This window comes from Alligator mississippiensis, chromosome 12 (assembly GCF_030867095.1).
Source record: "Alligator mississippiensis isolate rAllMis1 chromosome 12, rAllMis1, whole genome shotgun sequence".
Lineage (NCBI taxonomy): Eukaryota > Metazoa > Chordata > Crocodylia > Alligatoridae > Alligator > Alligator mississippiensis.
The window spans coordinates 39,366,145-39,392,710 of NC_081835.1; the positions used below are offsets into that span (position 1 = coordinate 39,366,145).

Genomic DNA, 26,566 nt, shown 5'->3' on the forward strand with positions numbered 1-26,566 from the left:
ACCAGGCATTTTGGAGCTATGTCCATGTTACTGCCACTTCCGCGCTGCAGCTGGGAGAAGTGGCTGCATCGTGGACACAGCATCTAGATGTTCTGTCTCGGTGTAGCCCCTCACTGGCTGGAAGTTAACATTCTATCACCAGTAGTGTTTTTAACAAGTATATATCTACCTACATTATCTAGGTGTTCTTCCTTTAGTCAAAAAGGTGTACGTTTGCTAGGATAATTGCAGCTCTTTTATTTGATTTACCTGGAGAGAGATAATTGATGCTGATAGTCCTTCTAATTCAACTTGAAATAAGACAAACTGTCTTTTGGCAAGCATTTCATTACTTATTAAAATTGAGTATCTGGAATTTAATTCCAACTTCTGTACAAGCCAGAATGAAATAGTTCATTTTCACAGTTGTGTTCTTCTCTCCTCAGTACCAAGGGAGAGAGAAGCAGATGTGACTCAAATACTTAATATTTATATTAAGCATCTTTAATCTGTGTTTCAAAGTAATTTACAAAAGAAGTATTCTCCTTCCTGCCCCTGTGTAAGAGGGGAGAATGGGGGCAGGGTGGAGGGAGAAAACTGAAATAATGCAGCAAATTGAGGGTGCTGAAGCACTGGTATGGGTTACCTAGAGAGCTGGTGGAATCTCTATCCTTGGAAGTTTTTATGACCTGGCTCAACAAAGCCCTGGCTGGAATGATCTAGTTGGAGATAGCCCTGCTTTGAGCATGGGGTTGGACCTCCTGGGGTCCCTTCCAACCCTTATTTTCTATGAGTAAGTTGGTAACAAATCCTGGAATAGAACACTCATCTCTCCTGATGCCAGTCTGGGCTCTGCTCATTGCTCCCACTGCCTTCCCAGTATTATATGCACAGGCAACCTGTTGCAAGTCTGCTAGTTTTTCAGTAGTTGCTTCTCACCCTAACTGCCTTTCACAAACATTGCTGAATTAAAGTTCTTTGAGAGCCTCAGATGAAAGACTCTATAATCATGTAGAACATTTTGAGTTTTAATTCAAAACCTTCCATGAGTTCACATTCTTTCTCCCATACAGTGATGCTTCTGTTTAGTTTCAGAAACCATTCATGTTGATTTTTAGTGACAGTCTTAATTTTGTATACTATAATACATTTCCATATATATTATAATATTTCTCACTAAAAGAGGCTCTGACCTTGTACAATATTATTTCTTTGTTTGTTTGTTTTTTTTTAAATCAGTTTTAAGATTGTGTTTGTATAGTAGTGGTTTGAAGTTTACTATTCTGGATTTGCTCTTCTTTTGTTCTAAGAAGTTTTTAAAGTAGACACTCGTGTTAGAAGTAGATTGGAAGTGATTTATTATTGGTATTTGTACTGCAAGTATTTGAAGATTGTAGACTGACATAAAACACTGGCAATGCCTTATTATTTCCCTCTAGTGCTTTATATATACTTCATGATTCTTAATAATGAAAATCGTGGGAAAGAGTGCAGGATGTTTAACCCATGCTGCAGTTAAAGAAAGAAAAAAGGTGTAATCAAGTCATTCCTGTACTGTAAGAATGCTGATGTTTGTGCCCAAGTACTTACGTGCCTCTGAGTTTCTGCTGATGAAGTTCTTTCTGAAGAGTTCTTCCTCAAGAGCCTTGAACCTGGTTCCTCTTGCCTGATTCCAAGCTGAGGTAGTAGTTTGTACAGTTTGAGGGTCTATGATACCACCCGGTACAGGAGATTAACTGTACAGGCCACTGCCTTGCCTGGGACAGAGCACTGTCAGCTGAAAGAATCATGTATTCATGCTTCACCGTTACTTTCTCTTTATCAGAGGAAGATGAGATTCTGCATAGATTCTTCTGAAATCAGGTAATGGCAGTTTCTAGCAGAAAATTTAAGGATGTTCTGTCACTATTATCTGTAATAGATTTAGTGAGGGGAGCCAAGATTGCCTGAAATCCATCCTCCCTCAGTGGCTGGGGAGTGATAGTTTGCAGGCTGGTATACCAGGAACGTGTTCTGCTTCTTGATAGCGAGAATTTGAACCATTTCACCCTGATTCGTATAGATCTCAGCCTCCTACAGTGCATGGTAATTTTTTATTACTGTCTAGGTCATTCTTGTTTTGTTTGTATTTGACCCTGAGCTGCTGGTGTTCATACCCTGCACTGCCATTGAAGGTAGATATCTTCAAGGATGGGAGAGATGGGTTATGGCTTACAGACTTCAGGTGTTCATTAAATGTTATTTGTTAAAATGTATTGGTACTAGTGGTAAAGGGCTATAAACAAAATTAACAAAATTTGCACCCCTGCCTCTACTTTCACCTTTAGTATTAACATCGCAGCCTTAACACTTCTTAGGGTATGGGCCAGTGTTCACTTAAAATGCTGCAGTGCCTCAGCACTATAAAAATACAGTGGTATGGGGGCATGCAGGCATTCCAGCTCTCTGACTGGAGAGTTATGAAGTCTCTTTAAAGACGTGTTTTCCAGAAAGAGGGTGATAGACTGTCCCTCTTCTCCCCCTCTTACCCCCATGGCAGAAGCAGCTTTAGGGCCAAGGCAGCCTGCAGGGGTGAAAGCCATTGTTGACATCTGGTGGAGCTGCCATGGTTCCTGCAGGACGTGAAGTAACTCTTCTAGCTGCCACTTCTGCTACCACAGGAAAAAGTTCTTTTCACTGCTCCCCACAGCAGGGGCAGCAGGATTCCATCAGGGCCTGTGGCAGCGGAACAGGCCGTCACGCAGACAGCAGTTCTCCTTTCCTTGGAGCAAGGAGGGAGGGAGAGAAGAGGACTATAGGACCCTAGGGGGTCCCTAGAGACAATTGTAGTGCTATGTGTACCTGTGCAGTTAGTTATGTGTAGTTTTACGAAATGTAACCCTACCAAGAAGTTCCTGTTTGAAAGTGCTAATATTTGATAACACTTCGAGTATCTTTGCAATGCTACAAACAGCTTGAAGGACTGTGTGCTCCCTTTCTGTAGCACTACAAAAGCATATTTAGTGCTACAAATATAATGCCTGTCCAGGGCCTAAATTGATGTCTTGTTCAGTACTGTTACTCTGATTTTAAAAGCTCTGTAGGAATCAAAATATTAAAGTCTCTTTCATTGCTCATAACACTAATATTTTCTTTCATCCACTTCCTTTTTTTAAAAACAGCATTCTTACTTGCTTTTAAATTGCTTTTACATTAAAAGCATCTCTTCAGTTTCTGTACTCGTTATTCCTGCTGCTTTCCACCCCAGCTTTAACCAGACAAGAAGAGCTCAGATAAAACTGAGTGTTTTAGTTAAAGCTTCTTTAACTGAGTTGTGTATGATTAAATGTTGGTGTTCATATTCCACCCTAGTTTTGAAGTTAACATCCCATCTCATCAGGTGCTGGATGTCAGAGTTAGCATCTTTGCTATGACTATGTTGCTCTAGATCAGTCTTGTGTCGTCCCCCCCCCAGTCACATTTAATAGGACATCCCAATCACATAGTGAAAAATGTGCTTAACAGGCTAGCTCTTACTCTTTATAAAGCTGTAATTCCATGGAAAGTGCTGCAGCAAAATCTCTTAACAATTTTTGTTTCAATTTCTGGAGTTAATGTGTATAAATCTGTTTGCCTGTACTGTGTGACATTATCTGCTGACTGAGGGGAACATCCTAACTAGTTGCCCCTGTTCCTGTGCTTCTTTTGTATTCCAGCTTTGTTTTGAGTGCCAGTCAGTATTGTCTAAGTTCCTAACTTGGTTGACCCCAGCTTTAATGTGCAACTTTATGCCAAACTCCTTCACTGCAGTAGGATAGTGGTCATTGCTGTCTGGTGGGTTACATTTATTGTGTGATATTCCTTACTGTCTTATTTTCTTGCAGATACAATCCGATACCTCTCACTGCATGACAATAAATACATCCGATATTTCCCTGGGCATACAAAGAGGTGAGAGACTGAGTGAAGGGATACTTTACTTCTCCAGATCTTGGTGCTTTAAAGTCTCAATGAGAGGCTAAAACTGGTTATAATGAGCATAAACCATGTACAGCTTTATTCACTCTGCTTCATTTGCCATTGGGGTTGTGAAGGGGGAGATGTTCATAAGTATTACAGATTAGCACGCAGATGGCAGGATACATGTTGCATCGTTAACTTTCCTGCAGATCTGTGCAGTCTCTGATATATCTAGTCTTGTGTTACAGAGTGGTTGCTCTCTCCATGTCTCCAGTGGATGATACTTTTATTTCTGGATCACTTGATAAGACCATCCGGCTTTGGGATCTCCGGTCTCCAAACTGTCAGGTGGGATACCAGATTTAAATGTCTATCTACATGAAGGGTACAAAAAAAGTGCTTTCAGTTTGAAACTGTAGAATTGATTGTAGGTCAGATTCATGATATTCGTACTTATTCTATTACGAAATAATTTTTGCACTTCATATCACTCCTTACTAGAATTCCAAAATCAAAATTGCAATATCTCTTGTGATGCAGAGACATAACACGTGAAGTGTTTTAAAGTACAACAGAGTTTGAAACCTTTCAAAAATACAGAGTTTCAGCCACAGACAGACTTGTAGTTGTTGTATTATTTGTTGTTATTGTTTAAATTTTGAATAATGTGTTTCCATGGGGAGAGGGAGTGGGATTTGGAAAAGCTATAACCCACCCTAGAGGGAAGTGTGTAGCTTGGGAGGAACAATAATGGAGGTAGGGAGACTCTCTTGGGTGTGAGGAACAGGAGGAAGAGTTGTTGGGTAGGATGGGGGGGAGTTGGTTACTTTCTTTTATGTAATAAATTTATGAGAGTGGGAAGTGAGGCTGGGCTGGCAGGGAGATGCCCTCCTGGGTCAGAGTCAAGGGAAAGGGAGGATATAGGGTGGGGTGAATTGCTTTTGATATTGGGGGAGGGTGTTTTGTTGTACCTTATTTGAATATTTTATGCCATTTCTAGATGTTTTATATTTTTTGTAAACCACTGTAAGCTTTTTTGGGGGCGAATGGCTTATGGATCAAGTAAATAATACAGCCCCCTGCTCCCCTTCCCCATCCCCTAAGCACTTCAAAATTATCACAGTAGAAAAGTAGTGATGGAAGGGTCCTCCAGAGGTCATGTAGTTTTTCCCACTGCCTTATGCAGGATCATCCCTCTCCAAACCATCCCATATAAATCCTTGTCTAACTTGTTACTAAAACTATACAATCAAATCTGTTGCACAACCACAAGGCGTAACACCTAACTTGCCATAAGTAAAGCAAGGGGACAGTGGTGGTCGGTGTACTGCTGCTGCAAGGGTTAGAATCAGAGCTTGTCTACTTCCTTATCCAAATAATCCTTATAAGGTGCCTGGCTGCAATTTACTTTGCCTCACTTCACAAAAAAAAATTAACTGTTGAGTACCTGCTACTTCTTTGCGTCTTCTGTTAAGTATTCCCCCTGGCTATTTAACAATGGGCCAACAGCTTCCTTGGTTGTTAAAATTATACTTCAGAAATCCACAAGGGTCATGCACCTTGCTACAGAGGAAGGCAAAAACCCCTACAGTCCCTACTGGTCTGATAGTAAGATTTAAATTCTACTCTGATCCCAAATATAGCAATTGGGCTGACTCTGTTCAAAAGGGCAAGATGCTTTAGCCAGGAACCTCTGGGATTTAGTCTCAACAGAAACACTGGCACATCCTAATCAAAATCCCCTGCATGGCTGCTGCCAAAACCCAATACTTCTGAGGAAGACTAATAGGAAGGGGGATAAGAAAATTCCATCCTGACCCCATGTGGCAATTGGCAAAGCCCAGAAGCCCAGAAAATACTAAACACTCTCCATTCTACTCAGCAAGCATAACTCCACACAACACACTGTCTAACTGGACAGCCAGAACTCTCCTTTCTGTATCCCCTCCATAACCTTATTCCAGCTCCTTTAACCACCTTTGTAACTGAGCCACTTGTGAAGGTGTGTGTGTACACTTGCTCTAGACAGAGTATTCTAGGTGTAATTACTTCTAGATCAGTGAGTCTCAACCAATGTGCTGCAAGACCTCCTCAGGGTGCTGTGGCAGTGGCAGTAGTCAGGGTAAAAAACTGCCTTGCACACTTCTGCATCACTGCTCTGATCCGCCTGAAGCAGACAAGAGCTGACTGGTGCTGTGTAGCCCTTCCTAGTCCTCCTCCCACACCTCCTCCCAAAAAAGAGGTGAATGGGACAGCTCCACCTGCACTCCTGTTTCTGGGGGGAGCATGGGGGTGGGGGCTAAACTGGGAAGGACTGCATCAGCCAGCTTCTGCCTCCTTTAGGCTGATTTAGATCCTTAATACAAGAGGAGAGTAGTGTGCAGCCTTTCCCAGTCTGGCTGCACAGCAGGTGTGCAGGGGAACTTTACCTGGAGACAGTAGATCCTGGTTGAGAAGCACTGAGGAAGCAGCAATAGCTGTTGTCAGCCAGATGTGTTGCTGCCACATTCCAAAAGTGCTGAGAAGGCCTGGTTTATTCCTGACATGTTTATCTAGCCTCTGCTTGAACATCTCCAATGATAGAGATTCCACAGCATCCTGAGGCAGTCTATTCCACTGCCTCACTGTTCTAGCTATGAAGATTTTCTTGGTATCCAGTATAAATCTACTTCGTTGCAACTTCAAACCATAGATTTGTGTATTGCTCTCTGCAGCAACACAGAAAAGGCGGTCTCCTTTTTTATAGCAGCCCTTTAGATAGTTGAAGACACAGTCTGGAAGCTGAATAGGCCTCAACCTCTCCTCAAATGGCTTGCTTTGCAAGCCCTTTATCATTTTTGTCACCTGTCTGTTGAAGCTCTCTGACCTTTCCACATCATTTAAAAAATGTGAAGCCCAAAGCTGGAGCCAAATGTGGAGCCCTGGTACTCTGCAGCCAGGGGGTACAATATGAGGGGTTGCTTGATGCTGGGGGTCACTCCTCCCAGCACCCTCCTGGGGGTCAGGGTGCAGGGTCCTGCATTGTGGGTTACCTAGGGGACTGACCTAATGTGAAACACTTCATAATGAAACAGTACAAAATAGTATGTACTTCCTTCTGACTGACTCCCCAGCCCCTGGCTTGTTTACTTTTCACTCCATCCAGGAAGAGCACACACCAACTGCTGCAGCTTCCTTAGCCTGACGAAGGGTTTTTGAACCTGAAAGCTTGCTTAATAACTATTCTCCAACCATTTGGGTTGGTCTAATAAAAGATATCAAATTCACCCAAGGAACCTTGTCTGCCTATGTCCTTAGACCAACACGGCTACAACCTAAACCCGTGCCTACTTCCTTCTGATACATTTTTGTCACGCTTCAGGAATTTGGGAGTATTTTATCACTACAAGGCACAATTCCCAAAATGTACTATCACATGCCATAGTTACAGTCTGACCAAAGGGAAAATACCTTCCTGACCTTAAATTTAGTGGTGCCTTTCATGAAGGAAAATAAACCTTAACAACCCCAGCTGATACACAGGAAAAAACCGTAGGTATGGGATTACCACTAGACTCCTTCTACAACATAAAAGCCATCTTAATAACCTAACTTGGGGACCACAATCATTTGACTCTATATTACATTCCTTGAATGTCCCATCATTCTGTCCTTCCCTAAATTTACCTACTTGAGTCTTAAAATGATTTCAGGTTTTCCCATTCCTTGATTGTCACATGACAAATGTACTTGTAGACTGTGATTGCATTCTGTAATCTCTGTTTTGTAAGTGAAACAAGCCAAACCTTTAATACTTTTGCATAAGAAAGTCTCAGTTCCATTAACCATCTTAGTGGCCCTTGTTTGAACTCATAATAGTTTAAGGCACCCCTTTTTTTTTTTTTTTTTGAACGTTGCCAGAACTGCACATAGTATTCTAAACAGAGTCTTATCAATGCCTTTGCAGTGGTGCCCTGTCTGTACTGTTCCTAAGATGCCGGAAAACACAGCTTTTACTGTAGCTTGTTTAATGCACTTTAAGATTGCATTAGCCTTTCACAGCTGTATTTCAGTGGCAATGCATTTTCATCCTACCATCAGCCAGTATACCCTGGTCCTCTTTTCCTCAGCAGTCTCTAGACTATGCGCCTCTATCTTCAAGCTGAAGTCCTTGTTTATTTCTAAGTGTCTTCATTGTGTTAAACTTAATTCCATTTTTAATTCTCTAGTCCATGAGATTATCTAAATTCTGTCTTTTCTATATTGTCAGCAGGGATGCTGATTTTTCCCTGATTTAAAAAATCACAAATTCTTTGATAAAACCCCCAAAATCCATGATTAAAATTAAAGGCCCCCCCACAACCTCCCCTCTGCCCCCCAGTCCTGCTGGAGGGGGGCCCCCAGTTGCCAGGGCTATGGGGCCAGGGACCCAGGTCTGCAACTCCCTGCCCCCAACAGAAGGCAATGGCTGCTGCAGGGGGAGGAGCACAGAGCTGGCTCCCTCACTAATGCCTGCCTGCTGCAGGCAGGGGTGGGGCTGGCTCCTGGTGGCAGTGTGCACTTCCTGAGGGCAGGGGGGACCTGCGCCCCCCAGATCTGTGCAGGGGATGGGGGCAGGGCAGGTGTGTGCTGTGTGCAGCTTCCCTGAAGGGTTGATAGTGTCGCTCTGGGTCCATGCACTGCCAGCTGGGTGGGCACTCCTGTGGGAAGCTGGCTGGGGGATGAGGACTGAGGAAGCGGGGAGGTGTTGGGGAAAGCTGGACATGAAGTACCCACCCGGCCGGTGGCACATAAACTCGAAGTGGCACGGTATCTGCCTGGGCAGGCTGCGCGCCTCCATGTGTAGTTTCCCTGAAGTGCTGATAGCACGCCACTCTGGGTCCATGCGCCGCCAGCCAGGTGGACACTATATGTGGGGCTTTCCCCAACGCCTCCCCATTCCCTTAGCCCCCAGCCAGCTTTCCGCAGGAGTGCCCACCTGGCCACTGTTGCATGAACCCAGAGTGGTGCGCTATCAGTCCTTCAGGGAAACCGCACATGGAAGCACAGAGCCCACTCGGGATGATACTGTGCCACTTGTGGTCCATGTGCCACCCGGTGGGCAGGCACTCCATGTCTTTTTCTGTAAGACCTCCCCGCTCCCTCAGCCCCCAGCCAGCTTCCTGCAGCCAGCTTCCCGCCCCCCTCCCCCCCACCCTGCCAGTGCTCCCCAGCCTTGACCCGCAACTTGCCAGCCCCCTGCAAGCCCCACTTAGTTCACAGGCTCCAGGAAAGGAAGCGAGCCTGAGCCCAGCCTTGGGTGACTAAGAGCCTCAGGCCCAGCTCTTTCCCCTCTCCAGGCAGAGTTGGGGATTTCCCACCCTTTTTGCAATTAGCTCGAGCAGGCTGGAGCTCTGCTGGAACTCTGCCAGCCTGCAGAGCCCTTTGCAAAAGTTGGAAATCTGCTAAAAGATGACATCCATTTTTTTTCTCTCTGATAAAATAGGGAAATCCATGGTTTTCTCTGTTTTTCCGTGGGAAACGGGAAATCTGGATATCTGATTGTCAGTGCCCACAACTTAAGTGTCATCTGCTTACTTCAGGGTGACACTTCTATTGCAGTACTCTTTAAAATTAAAATTTTTTTGTTTTGGTTTGGTTTGATAGTATGCGTGTTAGTAGGAGCCGTTTGCCATTTAGGGTCCAGACGCTTGTAGCAATTGAACCATTCCAAAATGTCACTGATTGGGAAGTGGTTTACAGTTGTGTGAAGTGCTGCGGCTCAGATACTAGAGTATGGGAGTGAGCTTCCAGCCCAGCAGGCCTCATAGTGGGGGAAGGGGAAAGGGAGTGCTTGCATCAGTGCTTGGGGAGTCCCAGGATGTAGGTGACCTTTAAATGGAAGGTTTTTCACTTCTCCGTTTTCCCCTCTTAAACATGAGTTCAGTAAACTTCAGGAGCCTGCAATTGACCATTGTGCTTGCTTCACTTGGGGCTGGAGGATGGGGGGAGAAGGGAAGAGCCTGGATCCACACTTTTGCAGTCCCAGAGCCTGAGAGGACATGATGCAGAAGTGCAGTCAAGTAGGGAGTGAGAACGCAGCTGGTTGTTAGAAAGCTAGTCTTTACTGAACAAGCAGGGCAAGGGAGTGCATTGATGAAAGTGCAAACAATAGGGGGAGGAAAGGGTGGAAGGATAGTAGAGTTCTAGCCCTATACAAGATAGGCCAGTTACAGCAGTTTGAGGGTGATTGTAAGGAACAGTGCAGTGTGGGACGTCTGGAGAGTTGACCAAACTAGTGTCATGGAATGTTTGGTATCCACACATAACACTGATCTGGTTCACATTGAACCAGTTCAAAATAGCGCTCAACTTTTTCAGGTACATTTTTTGAACAATTCCAGATGTCTCTAAATTGGTTTAACAGGCCTGTATATCTGTCTGCTTTAGGTTTAAAACATGCTTAAACTGGTTTAGGGGTGTGGACAGACATAACATGTGAAGCATTCCAAGAATGTTAGTGATTTAGAAATCCATTCACAATTGTTCCTGGACAGAAGTGTCCACACACAAACTGCTTGGGGTTTTAAGCAGAGCAGTCACCTTTTTAGGGATTGCCAAAACACCACCAGGGGGGATTAGAGTATCAAGACCACCATGTGTTCCAAGGGTCAGTGCCTGGCATTTCCCCTGGATTCCTCTACAGTGGGAGGAAGACCTGGATTGGGGCAAGAAGGTTGGAGTGGAAGGGATGTTGGGCTGTGTGGCCCTCTTCCTACAGTTCCCAGGCTGCTGGGTTTATTGAGGCCTTTCCAAGAACTCCCTGGCTTTTCCAACCCCTGCCCTGAAAAGCCACCTTGTCAGTTTTGCCTCCCTGCTATGAGTAGTGGGATCCCAGGCTCAATCTGGGTGGAGTTAGAGGGGTTATCAGGTTTTTCTTGCTCCCTGCTTCTGGACTGCTACTGCTGCTTTCTGCCCAACCCACATCCCATGCCTCAGTTTCCCTGCATGACTAATCTATACAGCTCATACCTGTACTTGCTTGAGCACTACTGAACTCTGTAGTGATACCCAGACAGGGTGACTGGGGTTTGTGTGTGTATGGAGAGCGTGGAACTAGAATAAACCTGGAATGTTTAGTCATTCCAGGTGCTGGTTGTTTTGGCAATCCCTAAAAAGGTGACTGTTCTGCTTAAAACCCCAAGCAGTTTGTGTGAGAATACTTCTGTCCAGGAACAATTGTGAAAGTGCAAACAATAGGGGGAGGCGGCAGGAGAATGTTAGTGATTAGTGTTTTGGGACTTCCCACAGTATCCATCTCACCTGGATAACTTTAAAAGGACTTTCCCTAGAAAGCTGCTCGGGTACCCTCCATTGCCAGCAATTTTATAAAGATGTGTGTTCAGGGCAGGGCTGGCTCCAATTTTGCAATACATTTAATCCAGTTAATAGATGAAATCACAGTAAAGATGGAATAGACCGTCTTTCTGTTCTGTTAAGTAGCCACTGGGCAATGGCTCTTTCCTACCACCACCCAGCAGTTGACAGTTGTTTATTGTTACAAGCACAGATGACCTGTACACACAACAATCAAGGGTGCCACAAAGTTCTCCCCAGAACCTGGCTACCTGTCCTACCCCAAATAACCCTGGGACTCCTGCCCAGGTACCCTTGCAGGATGTGAATGTGACAGGCTTTCTGCTTCACAACCCCCTCCTGACTGTGGTTTCTGTAGGCAATAGATCTTTGGGCAGTAGTCCTGACCATGTCTCAGAGTAGCCCCATTGCTCTGCTTGGATTTGGGGGTGGACGGTGAGAAGCGGTGCATTTTGGGATGCCTGGAGGTTGGAGCAAACACTAGGTGTGGAATGCTCTGTGTTAACATTCAACTGGAGGAGATCTGGTCCAAAATTAGTACTTCATTGTGAAATGTGTGCTTTTGAAATATTACAGGAAGTTTAAAGTGGTCTGTACAGCTAGACTCCTGGGGCTTAAAGTGCATTTAGAAGGTTCTAAGCATTATGTCTGTCCACACCTTAAGTGTTACGTGTGTTCATATCCTTGTTTGCACCACTTATTTGCTTCACAAAGTATTGGTTGTACTTTTTCAGTTCTACCATAAGGTGGCATTCAGAGTGTATAGATAGGGGTTGGCAACATTTCTGGCTGGAGGGACAAAAACACCCAAACTCAACCCATGCCTTGACTTGGTGTGCCAGGGCAGATGGCAGGGGAGGCATGAAGGGCCTGATGTTCATTGCTGGTGGTGGATGCATGTGTGCCTCTGGGTAGGTGATGGGGTAGGGCCCGGGGTTGGTGGCGGAAGGGCCAGGAATGCGCTGCCCTGGCCCCTTCCCTGCTGAGCACCCTGAGGTGCGTATGGAGCCAGGCCATGGATCCAGACCCTGGTGCACCTGTTGCAGCCTCCTGGCTGCCTGTCACAGCCAGCCCAGTCTCTGAGCAGCTGCTGCCAGCCATGGACCCAGGCTGCTTGCAGTCTTCCCTCTGCCTGCTGCAAGCCCCTCAGACTCCATGGCTGGTGGCACCTGCCCAGAGCTCAGGCCACCTGTGGTGCGCTCTGGCATGCATACCAGGGGTTGCTGACCCCGGTATAGAATACTTCTTATATAGGATTCGCTGTCTCTGTCTGGGGTTTGTGGATAAAGCCTACCTAGCTCTATCACTTTGAGAAATGTTATAACAATTAGAGTAGGGCATTTTTTAAATATATAGTAAATTTCCTAAACAAGGAGCTTAGGGGGGCATGAAATTATTAATGTAATTGGTCTAATTTGGCAAGTAGTTTCTGCAGAAAATGAGAGTGCAGAAAATTGTCAAAATTGTTTAAACATTTTTGTTTTACTTGACTCTTTCAATTTTTTTAAACTGACCTCGGTTTAAAAATTAAAAAACAAGAATTAAATGGCTCCAAAAACAAATAGTTCTGGTTGACTCCATATGAAATGTTCTGGGTTGTGGGGGGAGGAGGAGGGAATTAGAGCTGAACCACAAGCCATATGTTAACATTGTGTCCACCAGAAATGTTTTTTGTAGCTCTTGGTAGTGATAACTGTTACCTATACAAGGTGTCTTTTTCTTTTAACATATAGTCTGTGCTGCACTCCTTGTTGGTGTCATTTGTTCTCATGATAAAAGTTTCTCTCCCAGAGGTATCTATCTGTATGCATTCCTGCATTTCATCATCAGTAACTTAGACCAGGTCATTTCTTTCTTTCTAGAAGCAAAAGGATTATTTTACTTGAATCCACTTAAAATCTTACTTTTTTTGTCTCTAAACCTTGCTAATTCAAAATGCCTTAGATAATTACATGCTACTAGGAGTAAATTTAGAACCTAACTTGGTCCTTTTTATGCTTTTATATGTCTGTTAGCCCCTCTTGTTTGTCATTTGTCCAATCTCTTTGAAACTCCACATATAGAATGGGGGAGGGGAGAATGTGCAATGACACTTGAATCTGGGAAGCTGCATTTGAAAGTATCATCAAACTGACATTTGAAATCCAGTTGTTTAGCCTGTTCACTGCCCTGCTGAACCTATGAGTATAGAGGAAGCTGTTAAAAGTGGAATCAGGAAAACAGGCATATGTGCAATAACTTAGGATTCCTTTCAATTTTCTAGGGTTTAATGCATCTTCAGGGGAAGCCTGTGTGCTCCTTTGATCCAGAAGGGTTGATTTTTGCTGCGGGAGTCAATTCTGAAATGGTAAAGCTTTATGATCTTCGTTCTTTTGACAAGGTAAGCATCACACTGGATATGTTTCTGACACTTTTTACTAGTATCTGTACTCTGACTTTGGGGGGAGTCTGGCTTTCCTTAGAAAAAATGATAGGCTATGCTGCAACCAGTATCATGGAGAAAATCATGCCGTACGAAGAGAATTTGTGTAAGAGACATATATGCATTAGGTAGCTGAGATCAGTGCTGCTACCAGATGCTTAAATTGCATTTTTGACACGTAGATCTTCAGTTCATTTTGATTAACTTGGAGATAAAGATTTATTGAACTGCAGATGAACCACTTACAAAATGTATTTGTCCCACATATCACCCCATAGCCAACAATAATGAAAGGCAGAAGTGATTTTTAAAAAATCCCAGTGAGTAAATTAATTAGCCAGATCTAGGGTTAGTGCCTCATGAGCAGGGATCTGGGCTTTCCATTTCATAGAATCATAGAAGTAGGGTCGGAAGGGACCTTATAGATCTTCAAGTTTGACCCCCTGCCTGGGCAGGAGGAAAACTGGGCTCAAATGACCCCAGCCAGGTAGGCATCGAGCCGCTTTTTAAAGACCCCCAGGGTAGGAGCCAGCACCACTTCCCTTGCAAGTTGGTTCCAGATCCTAGCTGCCCTGACTGTGAAGTAGTTCTTACGGATGTCTAATCTAAACCTACTCTCCAACAACTTGTGGCCGTTATTCCTTGTTATCCTGGGGGGCGCTAGGGGAAACAAGTTCTCCCCCAAACCCTTCTGGTCCCCCCTAGTGAGTTTATAGATGGTCACAAGGTCCCCCCTCAGCCTTCTCTTGTGAAGGCTGAACAGGTTCAGGTCCTGTAGCCTCTCATTGTATGGTCTGCCCTGCTGTCCCCGGATCATGCGAGTGGTCCTCCTCTGGACCCTCTCAGTGTTGTCCACATCCTTCTTGAAGTGGGGTGCCCAGAACTGGACACAGTACTCCAGCTGTGGCCTGACCAGTGTCACGTAGAGGGGAGGATCACCTCCTTGGCCCTACTTGAGATGCACCTGTGGATGCACGAAAGGGTCCGGTTAGCCTTGCTGACAGTGACCTCGCATTGTCGGCCCATGTTTGTCTTGGAGTCATCATTGACTCCAAGATGGCCCTTTCTGCCTCCATGCTCTCAAAAAGGGAGCTTCCCATCTTACAAGTGTGCTGCTGGTTACTACTGCCCAAGTGCAGCACCCTGCACTTGTCCGTATTGAAACGCATCCTGTTTTTGTTAGCCCACCCTTGCAACCTATCCAGGTCTTTCTGCAGTCTTTCCCTCCCTACAAGCGTGCCCACCTCACCCCAAATTTTGGTATCATCAGCAAATTTGAATTTGCTGCAGAAAAATGCGGATTTTTTTCCTTTAATGGGGAAAAATGCAGGAAACTGTAGGTTTTCCCCTTGTAGGCTGGCAGTGTTTCAGCCTGCAAGGGGCTTCTTCGGGGGAGGGCTGGGGAGAGTGGGACATAGTGGTGCCATGGTGGCAGCCAGACACGACAGTGGAGAGCAGCTCCTGTAGCTCCCTCCAGGTAAGTCTGTTGCAGTAGGAGAGGGGGAGAAGGCACAGGCTATGTGGCAGGGGGCCAAGGTGACACCGCAGCGGGGGGGTGTGAACACGTCCCCCCCCCCCCCCCGCAAGATTTCTGTGCCCGGAGTTGGGCACGGGATTGCAGCAGGGCCAGACCAGCTCTGGGCAGCAGCTGTCTCTGTGGCCCAGCGGGCAGAACTGTCCCTAGGAATGTGTGGGGCCTGGAGCATATCAGCACATGCCAGGGGGTGGGGGGGGCGAGTGTCTGGAGCACGGAGTTGGCAGCAGCCAGCAGGGCCTGTACAGCACTGTCCACAGAGACCCCCAAAGCTCAGGGCCTGGGGTAGAAACCCTGATTTGGTGCCCCCCCCCGGGATGGCACTGCCAGCAGGAGGGAGCACCATGCAGCCTTGGCCAAGGTGAGGTGCCCCCTGCCTGCCCAGCAGCCACAGGGGCACAACTGTGCCACTGGTGCCATGCCTCACTCTGGCGGCCATGGTGGCTTAGTGCTTCCTCCTGCGCTGAGTCCCACCCACTGTTGCACAGAGGTGGTTGCTGCCCAAAGCTGGTCTGGCCCCACTGCAGCCCTGCATTGTGCTGTGAGCACAAAAATTCTCCCTCCTCCCCCCCTCATTGCTTATGCCCCGTTCCCCATGTGTCGCTTGTGTACACACGCCCAATCCCTTTCTCACATACTGGGGGTGGGGTCTGTGGGTGAGGAGTGAAGGGCACCAGCAGGTCCAGGGAGGACCTTGTGTTGAGTGTGAGGAGCACTGGCAGGGCCAGGGGCCTGTGGGTCAGGGGTGAGGGGCAGTAGCAGTAGTAGTCTTTGTTCCCCTGCTTTATCTGTGGCAGGTCAGGGTGCTTTTGGTGTCTTTAGGCAATATGCCTTGTAGTTGTGCAGTAGGATTGATTGTGTAGTTTTAGAAACAGATTTCCCAAGGACTTACATGGGATGGTTTGCATATAGGTGACCCTGTGTTGAGTATGGGGTTGGACTAGACCATTGGAGGTCTTTCCAAGTCCTACTTTACTATGATTACGTGATTCTATTTTCTGTGTATTTTTGAAGCCACAAGTTTCCCTAGCATTCTCTTGTAGCTTGCTTGCCTTGGGAACCAGAGTTCTGGTACCTCAGGACACTGGTGCATCACTGTATGCTGCTATACTCTTCAATCCTTTGCTAGCCAGTGCCAGATTATTTGATACCAGTTTGATCCAATTCCATTAAGTACTTGAAATGTTTTCCTATGGCAAGAGTAAAAGTAGACCGCAGAGGGCAAAATACAGCCTGCGAGCAGGATCCAGCCTGCCAGGCTATTTTTTTTCATCCAGCTCGCAGGTGCCCACCAATTAATTGAACCCCACCCAGCCCGCTTCACTCCCACCCTCCTGCGTGGGAGGGTCCTGGCCCTGGCTGACATGCACAGCTTCTGGGCTGGGCCACTGCTGCCACTGCTGCAGCTGCCAGGGGACCAGCTCAGCTTCCCCAGCCTCCAGCGGCTCCTCCTCGTGTCCCTGCTGCAGTGCTCGCCCTGGGCACCAGGTAGGGAAGCTGCAGCTGGGCGGGAATGCAGAATGTGGGGCTGGGGCTGGCGGGAGTGTGGAGCCCAGGGCCTGTGCCCAGCGGGGTGGCGGGAATGTGGTGCTTGGGTGGGCAAGGTGTTGGTGTGTGGGGTTTGTGGGGTGTGAGGGAGGGTGGGGGTGTGAGGTATGGGGGCCCCTCCCCAGTGCCACAGCCTGTTCCACTGGCGGTGGCAGCAGCAGCAGGTAGTGGGCCCTCAGGGTGCTTGTAGCCCACTCAGGCACAGCCACCAGGTGGTGTCCAGTTCTAGCCAGTTCTGGGAGCTACATGTGGTAGCAAAGAGCAGGGCCAGGTCGGTCTGCCTCTAGTGCATAGGGCTCGTGCAGCTCCTGGGACTTGCGTACCACCTGAGGAAAGCCCCAGGCAATAGAGCCAGCTGCCTTTCCTGTTCCCTGCTGCCGTGTGCAGCTCATGGGACTCCACTGGGAAGCAGGGAGTGGGGCTCCTTGCCACTTCTGGCGGAGTTCTGTGAGCTGCATGTGGCGGCAGGGAGTGGGGAAGGAAGCTGACTCCATCACACAGGACTTCTCCTCTGTGATGGGTGAATCTCCGGAGCTGCACCTGCGCCCTGTGCGATAGAGGTGGGGAGGCCTGGCTCCACTCCATGCCACCACATGCAGCTCCTGGAACTGCAGGGAGCCATGTGCTGCCAGGCAGCTGCACCACTATGAGAGCCTGCTGCTGCCACCACTGCTAGAGGCAGGAGCTGTGCGCCATGGGGGAGGGGTGTGTGGGGGGTCCACCAAACCCACACCCCCCACAACCCTCCAACATATATACACACCCACACCCCCAAGATACCCCACACCCCCCACATGCAGCCACACCCCCTCACTAACCCCATATGCACCCACCCACCATACACACATACTCACCCCCCCCAACCACATCCCACACACTTACCCTCCCCTCCACAGTATATAAGAGTAAGACTTTATTTTTGAGATACTATACAAGTCCCAAGATGGTGACCAGGGGATGGAGCACCTGTCAAGGGTTGGGGGGCTACCATTGTGGCCCTCAACAGTTCACCTAAACTCATTAAGTGGCCCTCCAGCTGAAATAATTGCCCACCCCTGAAGTAGACTCTTATGAGTAAATGCTTGGAGTGTACACTTTGTCTGAATCAACTCCATTTTTTGAAGGGTCCATTTGCAACATTTAAGATGCAATATGATCGAACCTGTGAGTGGACAGGTTTGAAGTTCAGTAATGATGGCAAACTTATCCTCATATCAACCAATGGTGGATTCATTCGACTGATTGATGCCTTCAAAGGAGCTGTACTGCATACATTTGGGGTGAGCATGCTTTGTTCGTTACCTGCTCAGAACTTTTTTGTTGGGTCCTTTGGGATGGTACCATACTGTATTTATTAGCTTGAAAGAGTACAAAATTGGGTTCAGAGGTTTCAGTGCTTCCTTTGCTTGCAATAATTAAGGGTAGCTTCTGCTCTGTGGATGTCATGATGCACCAATTCAGGAGAGAACTGCTGCTGCTATAAAATTGCTGCTAGCTGACCCTCTGATTTTTCTTAATCATACAGTAAAAGCTGTGTTAACTGGCACTTTATGAGCCAGAGAACTCTATTAACCGGTATCCGAGCAACATAGCAAAAGCGAAACTGGAAGAACCACTTCCGGGGGACTTCCTGTATCACTGCCACGAGCTGAGTTTTTCTTTGCCACTTTTTCAGCCCAGGGCCCTGTCCCCCGGCGCACTGATGCCGAATGCACCAGACGGTGCACATTTGATTAACCGGAATATTTGATTAACCAGCATCCCCCATTCCCAGGGGATGCCAGATAACAGAGCTTTTACTGTAGTTTGATGTTTCAAAGTTTTGTTCCTCTTCTTTTTTAGATATTACTTGTAATATTTTTAACTTCATTTATATAGATTTCAAATGCCTATAATAAGGGAGAACCAGTCTCATTGGATAGCATGGATTAATAATTGTCCATCCTTAATCCCCACCTCTGAGGCATTTGGAAGGTTTTTTACAGGGCTATCTGAGTGATACTAGCCATGGGAAGGCATTTACATTTCTTTTTGTGGGGAGAATGTTTTCCTGGCACAAAAAGCAAACATTACAGGTGTTCAAGCAGCTTGTTGCAGGAAAAAACCTGATGTTTCCACCATAAACTGTTAGCTGTTTCAGACAGCAGCTTCACTGTTTTCTAGCCCAACTGTTTGGTTGCATGCCTGTTTAATGACACACAGCAAGACGGGGGGCTTTAGGATCCCCAGTCTCCCACAGTCCTTTCCTTTCCCTCCTTCATTGTGGGGAGTGGTGGCAGTGGCAAACTGCCAGGGAGCCCTAAAGGGGCCTTTTCACTGTGACCGCTTCACAGTCTTGGTTTCCTTTGGGACTGTTCAAAGGGTAGCTACATTTCCTGCTGACCTCTAAACAGTACTGGGGAAATCTGATGCAATTCAAAGGGTAGTTTGGCTTCCTGCTATTCTTTGATCAGCCCTGGAGAATCTCAGGTGTGCTCAAGTAACAGTACAAATTCCTTCTGTCCCTTTTAACAATCCTGAGGCTCCTTGGAACTGTTCAAGGGGCATTGTGAATTCCCAGCGATGGTGCCATCCTCGCAGGGCAGGGGGGAAAGGGGAGAGGCTGTGGCTGCTGCTTTTCAGCAGCTGCCAGGTGCTCACAGACAGCCTGTTTCCCTGCACTCTGCCCTACCATGGGGGGGGAGGGGGAGGGGGAGGGGCTGTTCCTCAGTTGGAGGAAAGGTTTCACAGGTCTTTTACTACAGTTTTACAGGCATTTAACTAATTTGTATTGTAGGGGTATAACAACAGTAAGGCTGTCACACTGGAGGCATCATTTACACCAGACTCCCAGTTCATCATGATTGGTAAGATATTCTTATGCCATTGACCTGTCATTTTTATTACAAAGTAATTTCAGTGCCTTGAAACTGGGGATTGAAATTTTCTCCAAATTGTTTAATGGCAGGTTATTTAGGGCTGATAAAATGTTTTCACTTTGTTGGGAGTTCTAAGGTGCTCAAAATTCTGCCATGTCAATGTAATTTATTGTAAAACTGTTATTTTGATAGGTCTCAGCCTGCTTCTGAGATGTCAAATGTTTGTCTCTCATTCTCTCTATAGCTGAGATGTTGGCAACCATTTTTAATAGACTTGGTCAAACAAACCATTTAATAGGCAATACAGTGAATTCCTTCCTTACCCTCAAAATTCTTCAAGAAATATAACTTCTCCCATTGAAATATAACCTAGTAGGCAAAGTGACTTCATCCTTTCTGTGTTCACATTCTTTCTAAAGATCCTCTTTATACTACACGAAGCTGTTCAATTACTGGTAGGCATGTGGAGGAGGTACTTCTGGATTATTTGTATATTTCACGTGACATTATACTATTCTACCTGACCAGTTAACTCCTTGACTGCTTTTCATATCGTCAGCAGCCCCTAATATCTTCTTTTAAATTTTCTTTTAGGTGTGGTTCTAATCTGCCTAGGTCTATTATACCAATATAAAATGAGCTGGCAGTCAGTAACCCAAACCCTTGGTTTTCCTGAAATAAAGGTGTTAAATGCAAAGTGCAATGTCCATCTCTCCTGACAGACTTTCTTATGGCAGTTTTGCACTCTAAAAGAAAAATAAGACATCTAAAGTGACCTAGCAGGCCCTCATATTATCCTCTAGACTAGAGCCATGGTTTTCAACCTTTTTTCATTTGTGGACCCCTAAAAAATTTTGAATGGGGGTGCAGACCTCCTTTGAATTGTGGGTGTGGGTATTCACATACTTTTTATTGATCATAGTTATCTTTCGTGGACTCCTTAGGCATTGTTTGTGGATATTGAAAACCACTTCTCTAGAGGATATACAACTCTGCGGACTTCCCCATCTATTTTTCTAATTACGTTAATAGCCTACTTAATTCTCTTCCCGTTGGGCGGGTTTGTTTTTTTCATTCAGTTTTGTCCCAATGACGATCGTTCTGTTTTGAAACGTTTTCCAAAAATGAATGTTTTTCTGTTTTACATTGTGAGGTAATGTGAATTCCAGTTTCTTCTTCATTGCAAAGGCGTATACAGATAACACAGAACCAGAACAGCCCCTTATTTTGTAAGAACTATTTAAAAGACCAGAATTTTATTTAAAGGTGGCTAAATTTAGATAAGTCAATTTAATAAAGTTCAATTCTTGGGGTTTAAAGTGTTTCTAGAATGTGTTACATCTGTTTAAGTGTTACATCTGTCCACACCCCCAGATGCACGTGGGAGGGCATAAGAGTCGGGATTAAGAGTCTCAAGTGGACTTGCACTATAAAAATATGCTAATGATATGAAGAACTGAATTTTTTTTAACAAACTTTACCACTTGCATTTACTGTAACTTATTTTTCAATTCCTAAATGGCATTTCTGGTACCAGATAATTTAGTAAACTATATACAGATGTACATATATACATTTTTGTTTTCATTCTGTACATAATTAGTGAGAGGTTTATCTTGCTCAGTGAGTAAATTGGAAATGCGTAGCCTGTTACATATTTTCAGAGGGGCTCTTGCTTGGGTATTAGTCTTTCTTGAATACATTTTCAGGTAGTCCTAGTTCTAGGTTCTAGAGGGGGAGTTTCCAGTTCCTCAGACTGAGATCTTACCATTGTACTCCATTATCCTCTGGCTATCTTCAAGCTGTGTCCTTCTCCACCCCCTCTCCTGTCCCAGTAAGCTACCACTGGCTCAGCTTTTACAGAGAGACTTTAATTTTTGTGGTTTTGAAGTCATATGCAACAAAGTAGACAGTCTTAGTTAAACAATGCTGCAATAGGGCTAGACCTGAGGATGGGCACTTTGTGCCCAAAAGCTTGTCTAGCATCTCTCAGAACTATACAGTTGGTCCTGTAAAAGATGCTGCTAAAACACCCTTTTGTTGCTTAAACAAGACAACATTTAATGGTAAACTGCAATATAGCCTGCAGAGAGTCTGTTGGAATTTCTAGACCAGAGGTGTCAAAATTCTTTGCTCCCCTACCTGGTCAGATCTGGATGCACCTTTAGTAGCAAGAGGAGTGGTGGCAGTGTTAACCGCTGTAGAGTCTTGAGCCACAGTGTCAGCTCAGGAAGCCACAGGAATTAATGTAGTTGTTGCTTCCCTTGCTGCCACTGAAACGCATCCCCAGTAGGGCTTCATACTCCAGCCTGGTGGTGGACCCTGCCTTGAAATTCCCTGCCCCAGCAGGAGACCAAAACCTTAAGCAAGTTTAAGTCAGCCAGGCTATGCTGTCTTTGCTTGAGATTTTCAGTCCTGACTCTTGTGCCTTCCCATGTGCATCTGGGGGTGTGGACAGATGTAACACTTAAACAGATGTAACACATTCTAGAAACACTTTAAACCCCAAGAATTTCAATGTGTGCACCATGTAAGAGTGGTTTAAACTTTCTGGGATGTTTCAAAAGCATACTGGAAAAACAAAGTGCTGTTTTGAGCCGATCGTCTGTGAATCCGTTCCATGTTAGGTGGGGACACCAAACATTCCGTGCCTAGTGTCTTGGCAGTCCTTCCAGGCACCCCCTCAGCACCTGAAACTTCTCACCCTCCACCACAATCCTGCCCCAAATGAGCCTGGGACTCCAGAGTAGGGATGGGGTCCAGGCTGTTTCCTTCTCACAGATGCACATCTGTGCACCCCCAGGTAACCACAACAATTTTTGGTAGAGTGTAACAGTGTTCTTATTAAACTCAGTCTTTTTTAATCCAGTGTTTTTGAGAAGGGGGAGCAGAAAATTGCAATTGTGGGCAATGAGGTCTTCCTCTTTCTTGGTGTCCAGCCAATTCGGGTCTTCCTTCCCTTCTAGCAGAAACTGGGCACTGACCCCTGGAAAGCATAATGGTCTGGGTACTCTACCACCCCCCGGTGGCATTTCGGCAGCAGTGCAGTCCCTAAAAGGTGACAGTCCTCCTTGGAACCCTTGGCATTGTATGTTTGGACACCTTTGTCCAGGAACAGTTTTGAACCAGTTCCTAATCAGTGACATTTTTAGAATGAGTCAGTTGTTGTGTCTGTTCACACCCTGGGAGTCTGTTTGTCAGCAAGTTCTAAAGGGAATGTGGGTGTGGTGCTTTGATGGCTTCCCTGGGACAGCAGGGGATATTCAGGTTGTAAAGTCTAAATTCAGTGGTGTTTTGTTAAGCCTTTACTGGTCCCCTATATCCTTAATGGCTTATTCTGTAGTAACCGAGACAGTTGCTTGCAGAAACCTACCTTTTCTTCTAGGTCTTATCCAGGTCAAAATTAACTTATTCTTCCTTGGTATATAATGGCATACAGTCAACTAAGGGAAACTGAGGCATCCTCTACTATCATAAAAATATTTTATAACAGCAGGGCTGTTCAGCTTCTGAGAGGTTGTGGCTGAATGCCCTGTGGGCCGCACCAGCAGTGGCTGTTATGAGCTTTGAGCCCCATGGCCACACACCATGCCAATGCAACCCCACCCCCAGTACTGCACTGTGCACCTGTGCTCCCTCTCTCTCCCCAACACTGCTGCATCATGCACCTGCATGCTATGCACGCCCCCCCCCGGCCTCTGCTGCACCATGCGCTTGTGGGACTCGCCAGTCTAAGCCATGGGCTGCAAAAATGCACCCTTCCCCCCTGCCATTACTGCTCAGTCCTGTCCCCCCCACACTGCTGGTACAGCATCTCTGTGGCCCCTCCTCCCTCCCCCAGCTGCACTGCACACCTGCCTAGGTGCTCCCCGCACCCCACTGTTACACTAAGCATCCTTACCTCTCCAGGCTGTATGCTGTGCCTTGCCCCATAGTGAAAGTCAGAGGAGGGAAGTACAGCCTGGAGACTCCATCTGCTGTCATAACAGAAGCAATGGAGGGGTGTATGAGTCGGTGTCAAGGGTCTGCACCGCAACTTAATCCTTTGCAGGCTGTATGTGACCCACAGGCTGTCAGTTGAACCGCCTTGTCATAAAAGCGTAATTAAGAAAAACTTACAAGAGTACCATGGTCTGTCAAGCAGACAAATACAGTATCTTGTCTACAAAGGAGATTCATAGTTAAATGTGCAGTCTGCTGAAAACCAGGCCAGCATTGCCTTCAGACTCCCAAATTATAATGAGCTAGTTCTTCAGATGCCATTTGATTTTTTTTTTTTTTTCTGTTACTAAGTTGCACTTCTAAAATGGTTTTTATTCTCTGATCTTGGTGTATGAGCCATCAATGTGAGTTACGAACACAATTTCCTTATTTGGCCTACATAACATGAACTATCCTCTCCTGGTTGAGAGGGCTTTTTAATTTAGTTCATGTGAGATTTAAGTATATGTAGAATTATTCTGATTGAATGGATATACTCTCTACTGATAGTTTGTCCCTACATGAAGAGGCAACAAATTCTCATTTCAGACTCTTGAGTCTGAACCTCATTAATATGCAATGCCTCAATAGAATGACCATAGTGTTTTAAAAAAATCTAACAGTTTGAATGCTTCTTGTGTAGGTCCTCTTAGATGTCTAAATTGCAGTCTACTACTGATCTGCTCTGTTCCTAGTTGGTATTTCATATATGTGTTTGTCATCTTCAACCTGTAGGTTCTGAGGATGGAAAGATCCATGTCTGGAATGGGGAGAGTGGGATGAAGGTGGCTGTATTGGATGGTAAACACACAGGTCCTATAACCTGTCTGCAATTCAATCCTAAATTCATGACCTTTGCCAGTGCATGTTCCAATATGGTAAGAAAATGCATGCTTTTTTCCCCATAAATCAGTGGGCCATGATCAGTATTGGGGTAGTTTCTCTTTCCCGTTCTATTCTCTTTGAAGAGTTCAGTTCAAAGGGCTTAAAAATCAATCACAGGTCCATTGTTGGGAAATATACAGAAGGCAGAGAGCTGGTAAACTCGGCAAATACTTCCCTTTTCACAGTCCCTGGTCCAGAGGTAATGTTGGAGGAGGAAAGGGAAAAAATGAGGGGACGACTGGATTTCTTCCTAGGGACTCATCCTTTGCTTAGATGCTTCCTTAGGCTGAGGAAGAGCTGGATAAACCTCTGTATTGCCCTTCCTAAGGCTCATACAATTTGGCAGATTGCTTATAAGAGAGATGCTGGGGACGGAAGGGAATAGAATATGTACTGATCCACTGAGAAGGAGGAGTTAATTTGCACGCATGCAGGCAACTGTGCTATTTTAGTCTGGTCTCATATGGCTGATGTGAAACTCCAGTACAAACACTAGAAGATTTACAGTCCTGTTCAAGGCCACTGTTAAAACCTTACTGGAAAATGTAGAGAAGTGAAGATAGTGATATAAGTAGACTCAACCAGCTGCTTTTTACTGTATTAAAATAGGAGCGAGTAGGCAAAGTTAGTGTTGCACATCCCAAACAAAGCCAGTCCAGGCAAGGATTCTCATACTCTATTGCTAGCTGTCCTTACCAGCCTCCTTGGTCATTTTTAACAGTCAGTGCTCCCTGAAGTAGGTGGGATAAATTCCAGATTTCAGCTGCATAAGGAATTCTTCCTTCATGTTTGCATGTCTTCTCTTTTTTTCAGGCATTTTGGTTGCCAACCATAGATGACTAATTCTGAAATGAGAACCGCCATTGTGTGATTTTCATACTGTAAATTGCCTCATATTCTTGAAGAGATAGTATTGGAATTGCCTTGTTCTCCTGGACTTTTCGTGTTTGTCTTGAAACTTTTCAATTGCTGCATTGCTTCACAAGGACCCCCTCCATTTTGACCTTCTGCAGTCTGATTATACCATATTCAGAAGCTGTGTGAAACACCTTATGTCCCTGCTTTCCAACTATTGCTCAGCAGGTTTAAGTTGAACCTGTAACTGACACAGCGTTACTTTTGAGCAAGTGAGAGTGGAACAATGGAATCTAATTTGTGAAAGGTTTGCTGCAGTCTTTAAGGCATAATAGTGTGTTCTCTTTTTTTCCTGTAAACACACAAGGTTATTGATGTTCTGGGGTGGGACGTCCATTACCATCTTGCACTGCATGTTTTATAATATGTGAAATCTCTACAGTATCGCCCAAAACTTTTGTGCCAAACGCAAACAGACTCTCAGTTTTTTAAACTCAAACGTTAATGCAGAGTGCTTTTTGTTATCAAACACTTGTCCAGTAGAAGTGCATGTCTGCGTGTATGCATCACTGCACCCATCACCATGTTATGGTGCTCTAGTGTCTGGCAAACCATAAAGGTTTTGCCCACTGGCAGAGAGAGCCTGAAGCTTCCTTTCTGCCTTGTTCATAATCCAGGGCTCTCAGAGTATTGAAGAGTGTCCCAAGCAATAAAGAAAGCTGTCACCAGGAAGATGATGAAACAGTAGTTTTCTCTTGCATCATCTTCCTGTATCATGCTGGTTGATCTTATTTGTAAATATTGGGGGGCGGGGGGGGGGGTGTCATATTTTTTTACTTATAGATATTAGAGTATGATGTGGGCCGGTGTTGTGGATTGAGTCCAGGCTCTTTAACCTTTCTTGTTGAACCTTTGCAGTTTTCTCCTCCAGTTCTGTAAATAAACTCCATTAAATTCTCCCCCAAACAAGGACCCAGTCCTGCATCCCTTTTATTAATAAACTTTCCACAGAAGTGTTTATTCTATCAAGCATTTCAGACTGTATGTGTTTTCAGCAGTTGTAAGAGACAGTAGCTCTCATGTAAGTCATAGCGGTGTTGTTCCAAGAATGTCCCTGTATGAGACGGGGTGCATGTCTGTGGTTCTTCCTTTTGGGCAATACACAGAGTAAAGAAACCAACTGCTGTCATTGTTCCATTTATCTTTTTTTCTAAAACATTGTATTGTAAA

At 45.5% G+C, this 26,566-nt stretch overlaps 1 protein-coding gene across 1 annotated transcript in view; it reads left to right on the top strand.

Annotated features, from left to right (window-relative positions):
* WDR82 (WD repeat domain 82) overlaps window positions 1-26,361 on the top strand; it is a 62,477-nt gene extending 36,116 nt beyond the window's left edge. The window contains exons 3-9 of the mRNA XM_006270363.4: window positions 3,843-3,909; window positions 4,167-4,266; window positions 13,517-13,633; window positions 17,882-18,037; window positions 19,534-19,603; window positions 24,332-24,474; window positions 25,295-26,361. Coding sequence (XP_006270425.1) covers window positions 3,843-3,909; window positions 4,167-4,266; window positions 13,517-13,633; window positions 17,882-18,037; window positions 19,534-19,603; window positions 24,332-24,474; window positions 25,295-25,324 — 683 coding nt within the window. The 3' untranslated portion in view covers window positions 25,325-26,361. The remainder of the gene's footprint in view (window positions 1-3,842; window positions 3,910-4,166; window positions 4,267-13,516; window positions 13,634-17,881; window positions 18,038-19,533; window positions 19,604-24,331; window positions 24,475-25,294) is intronic.
* The last annotated feature ends 205 nt before the right edge of the window (window positions 26,362-26,566 follow it).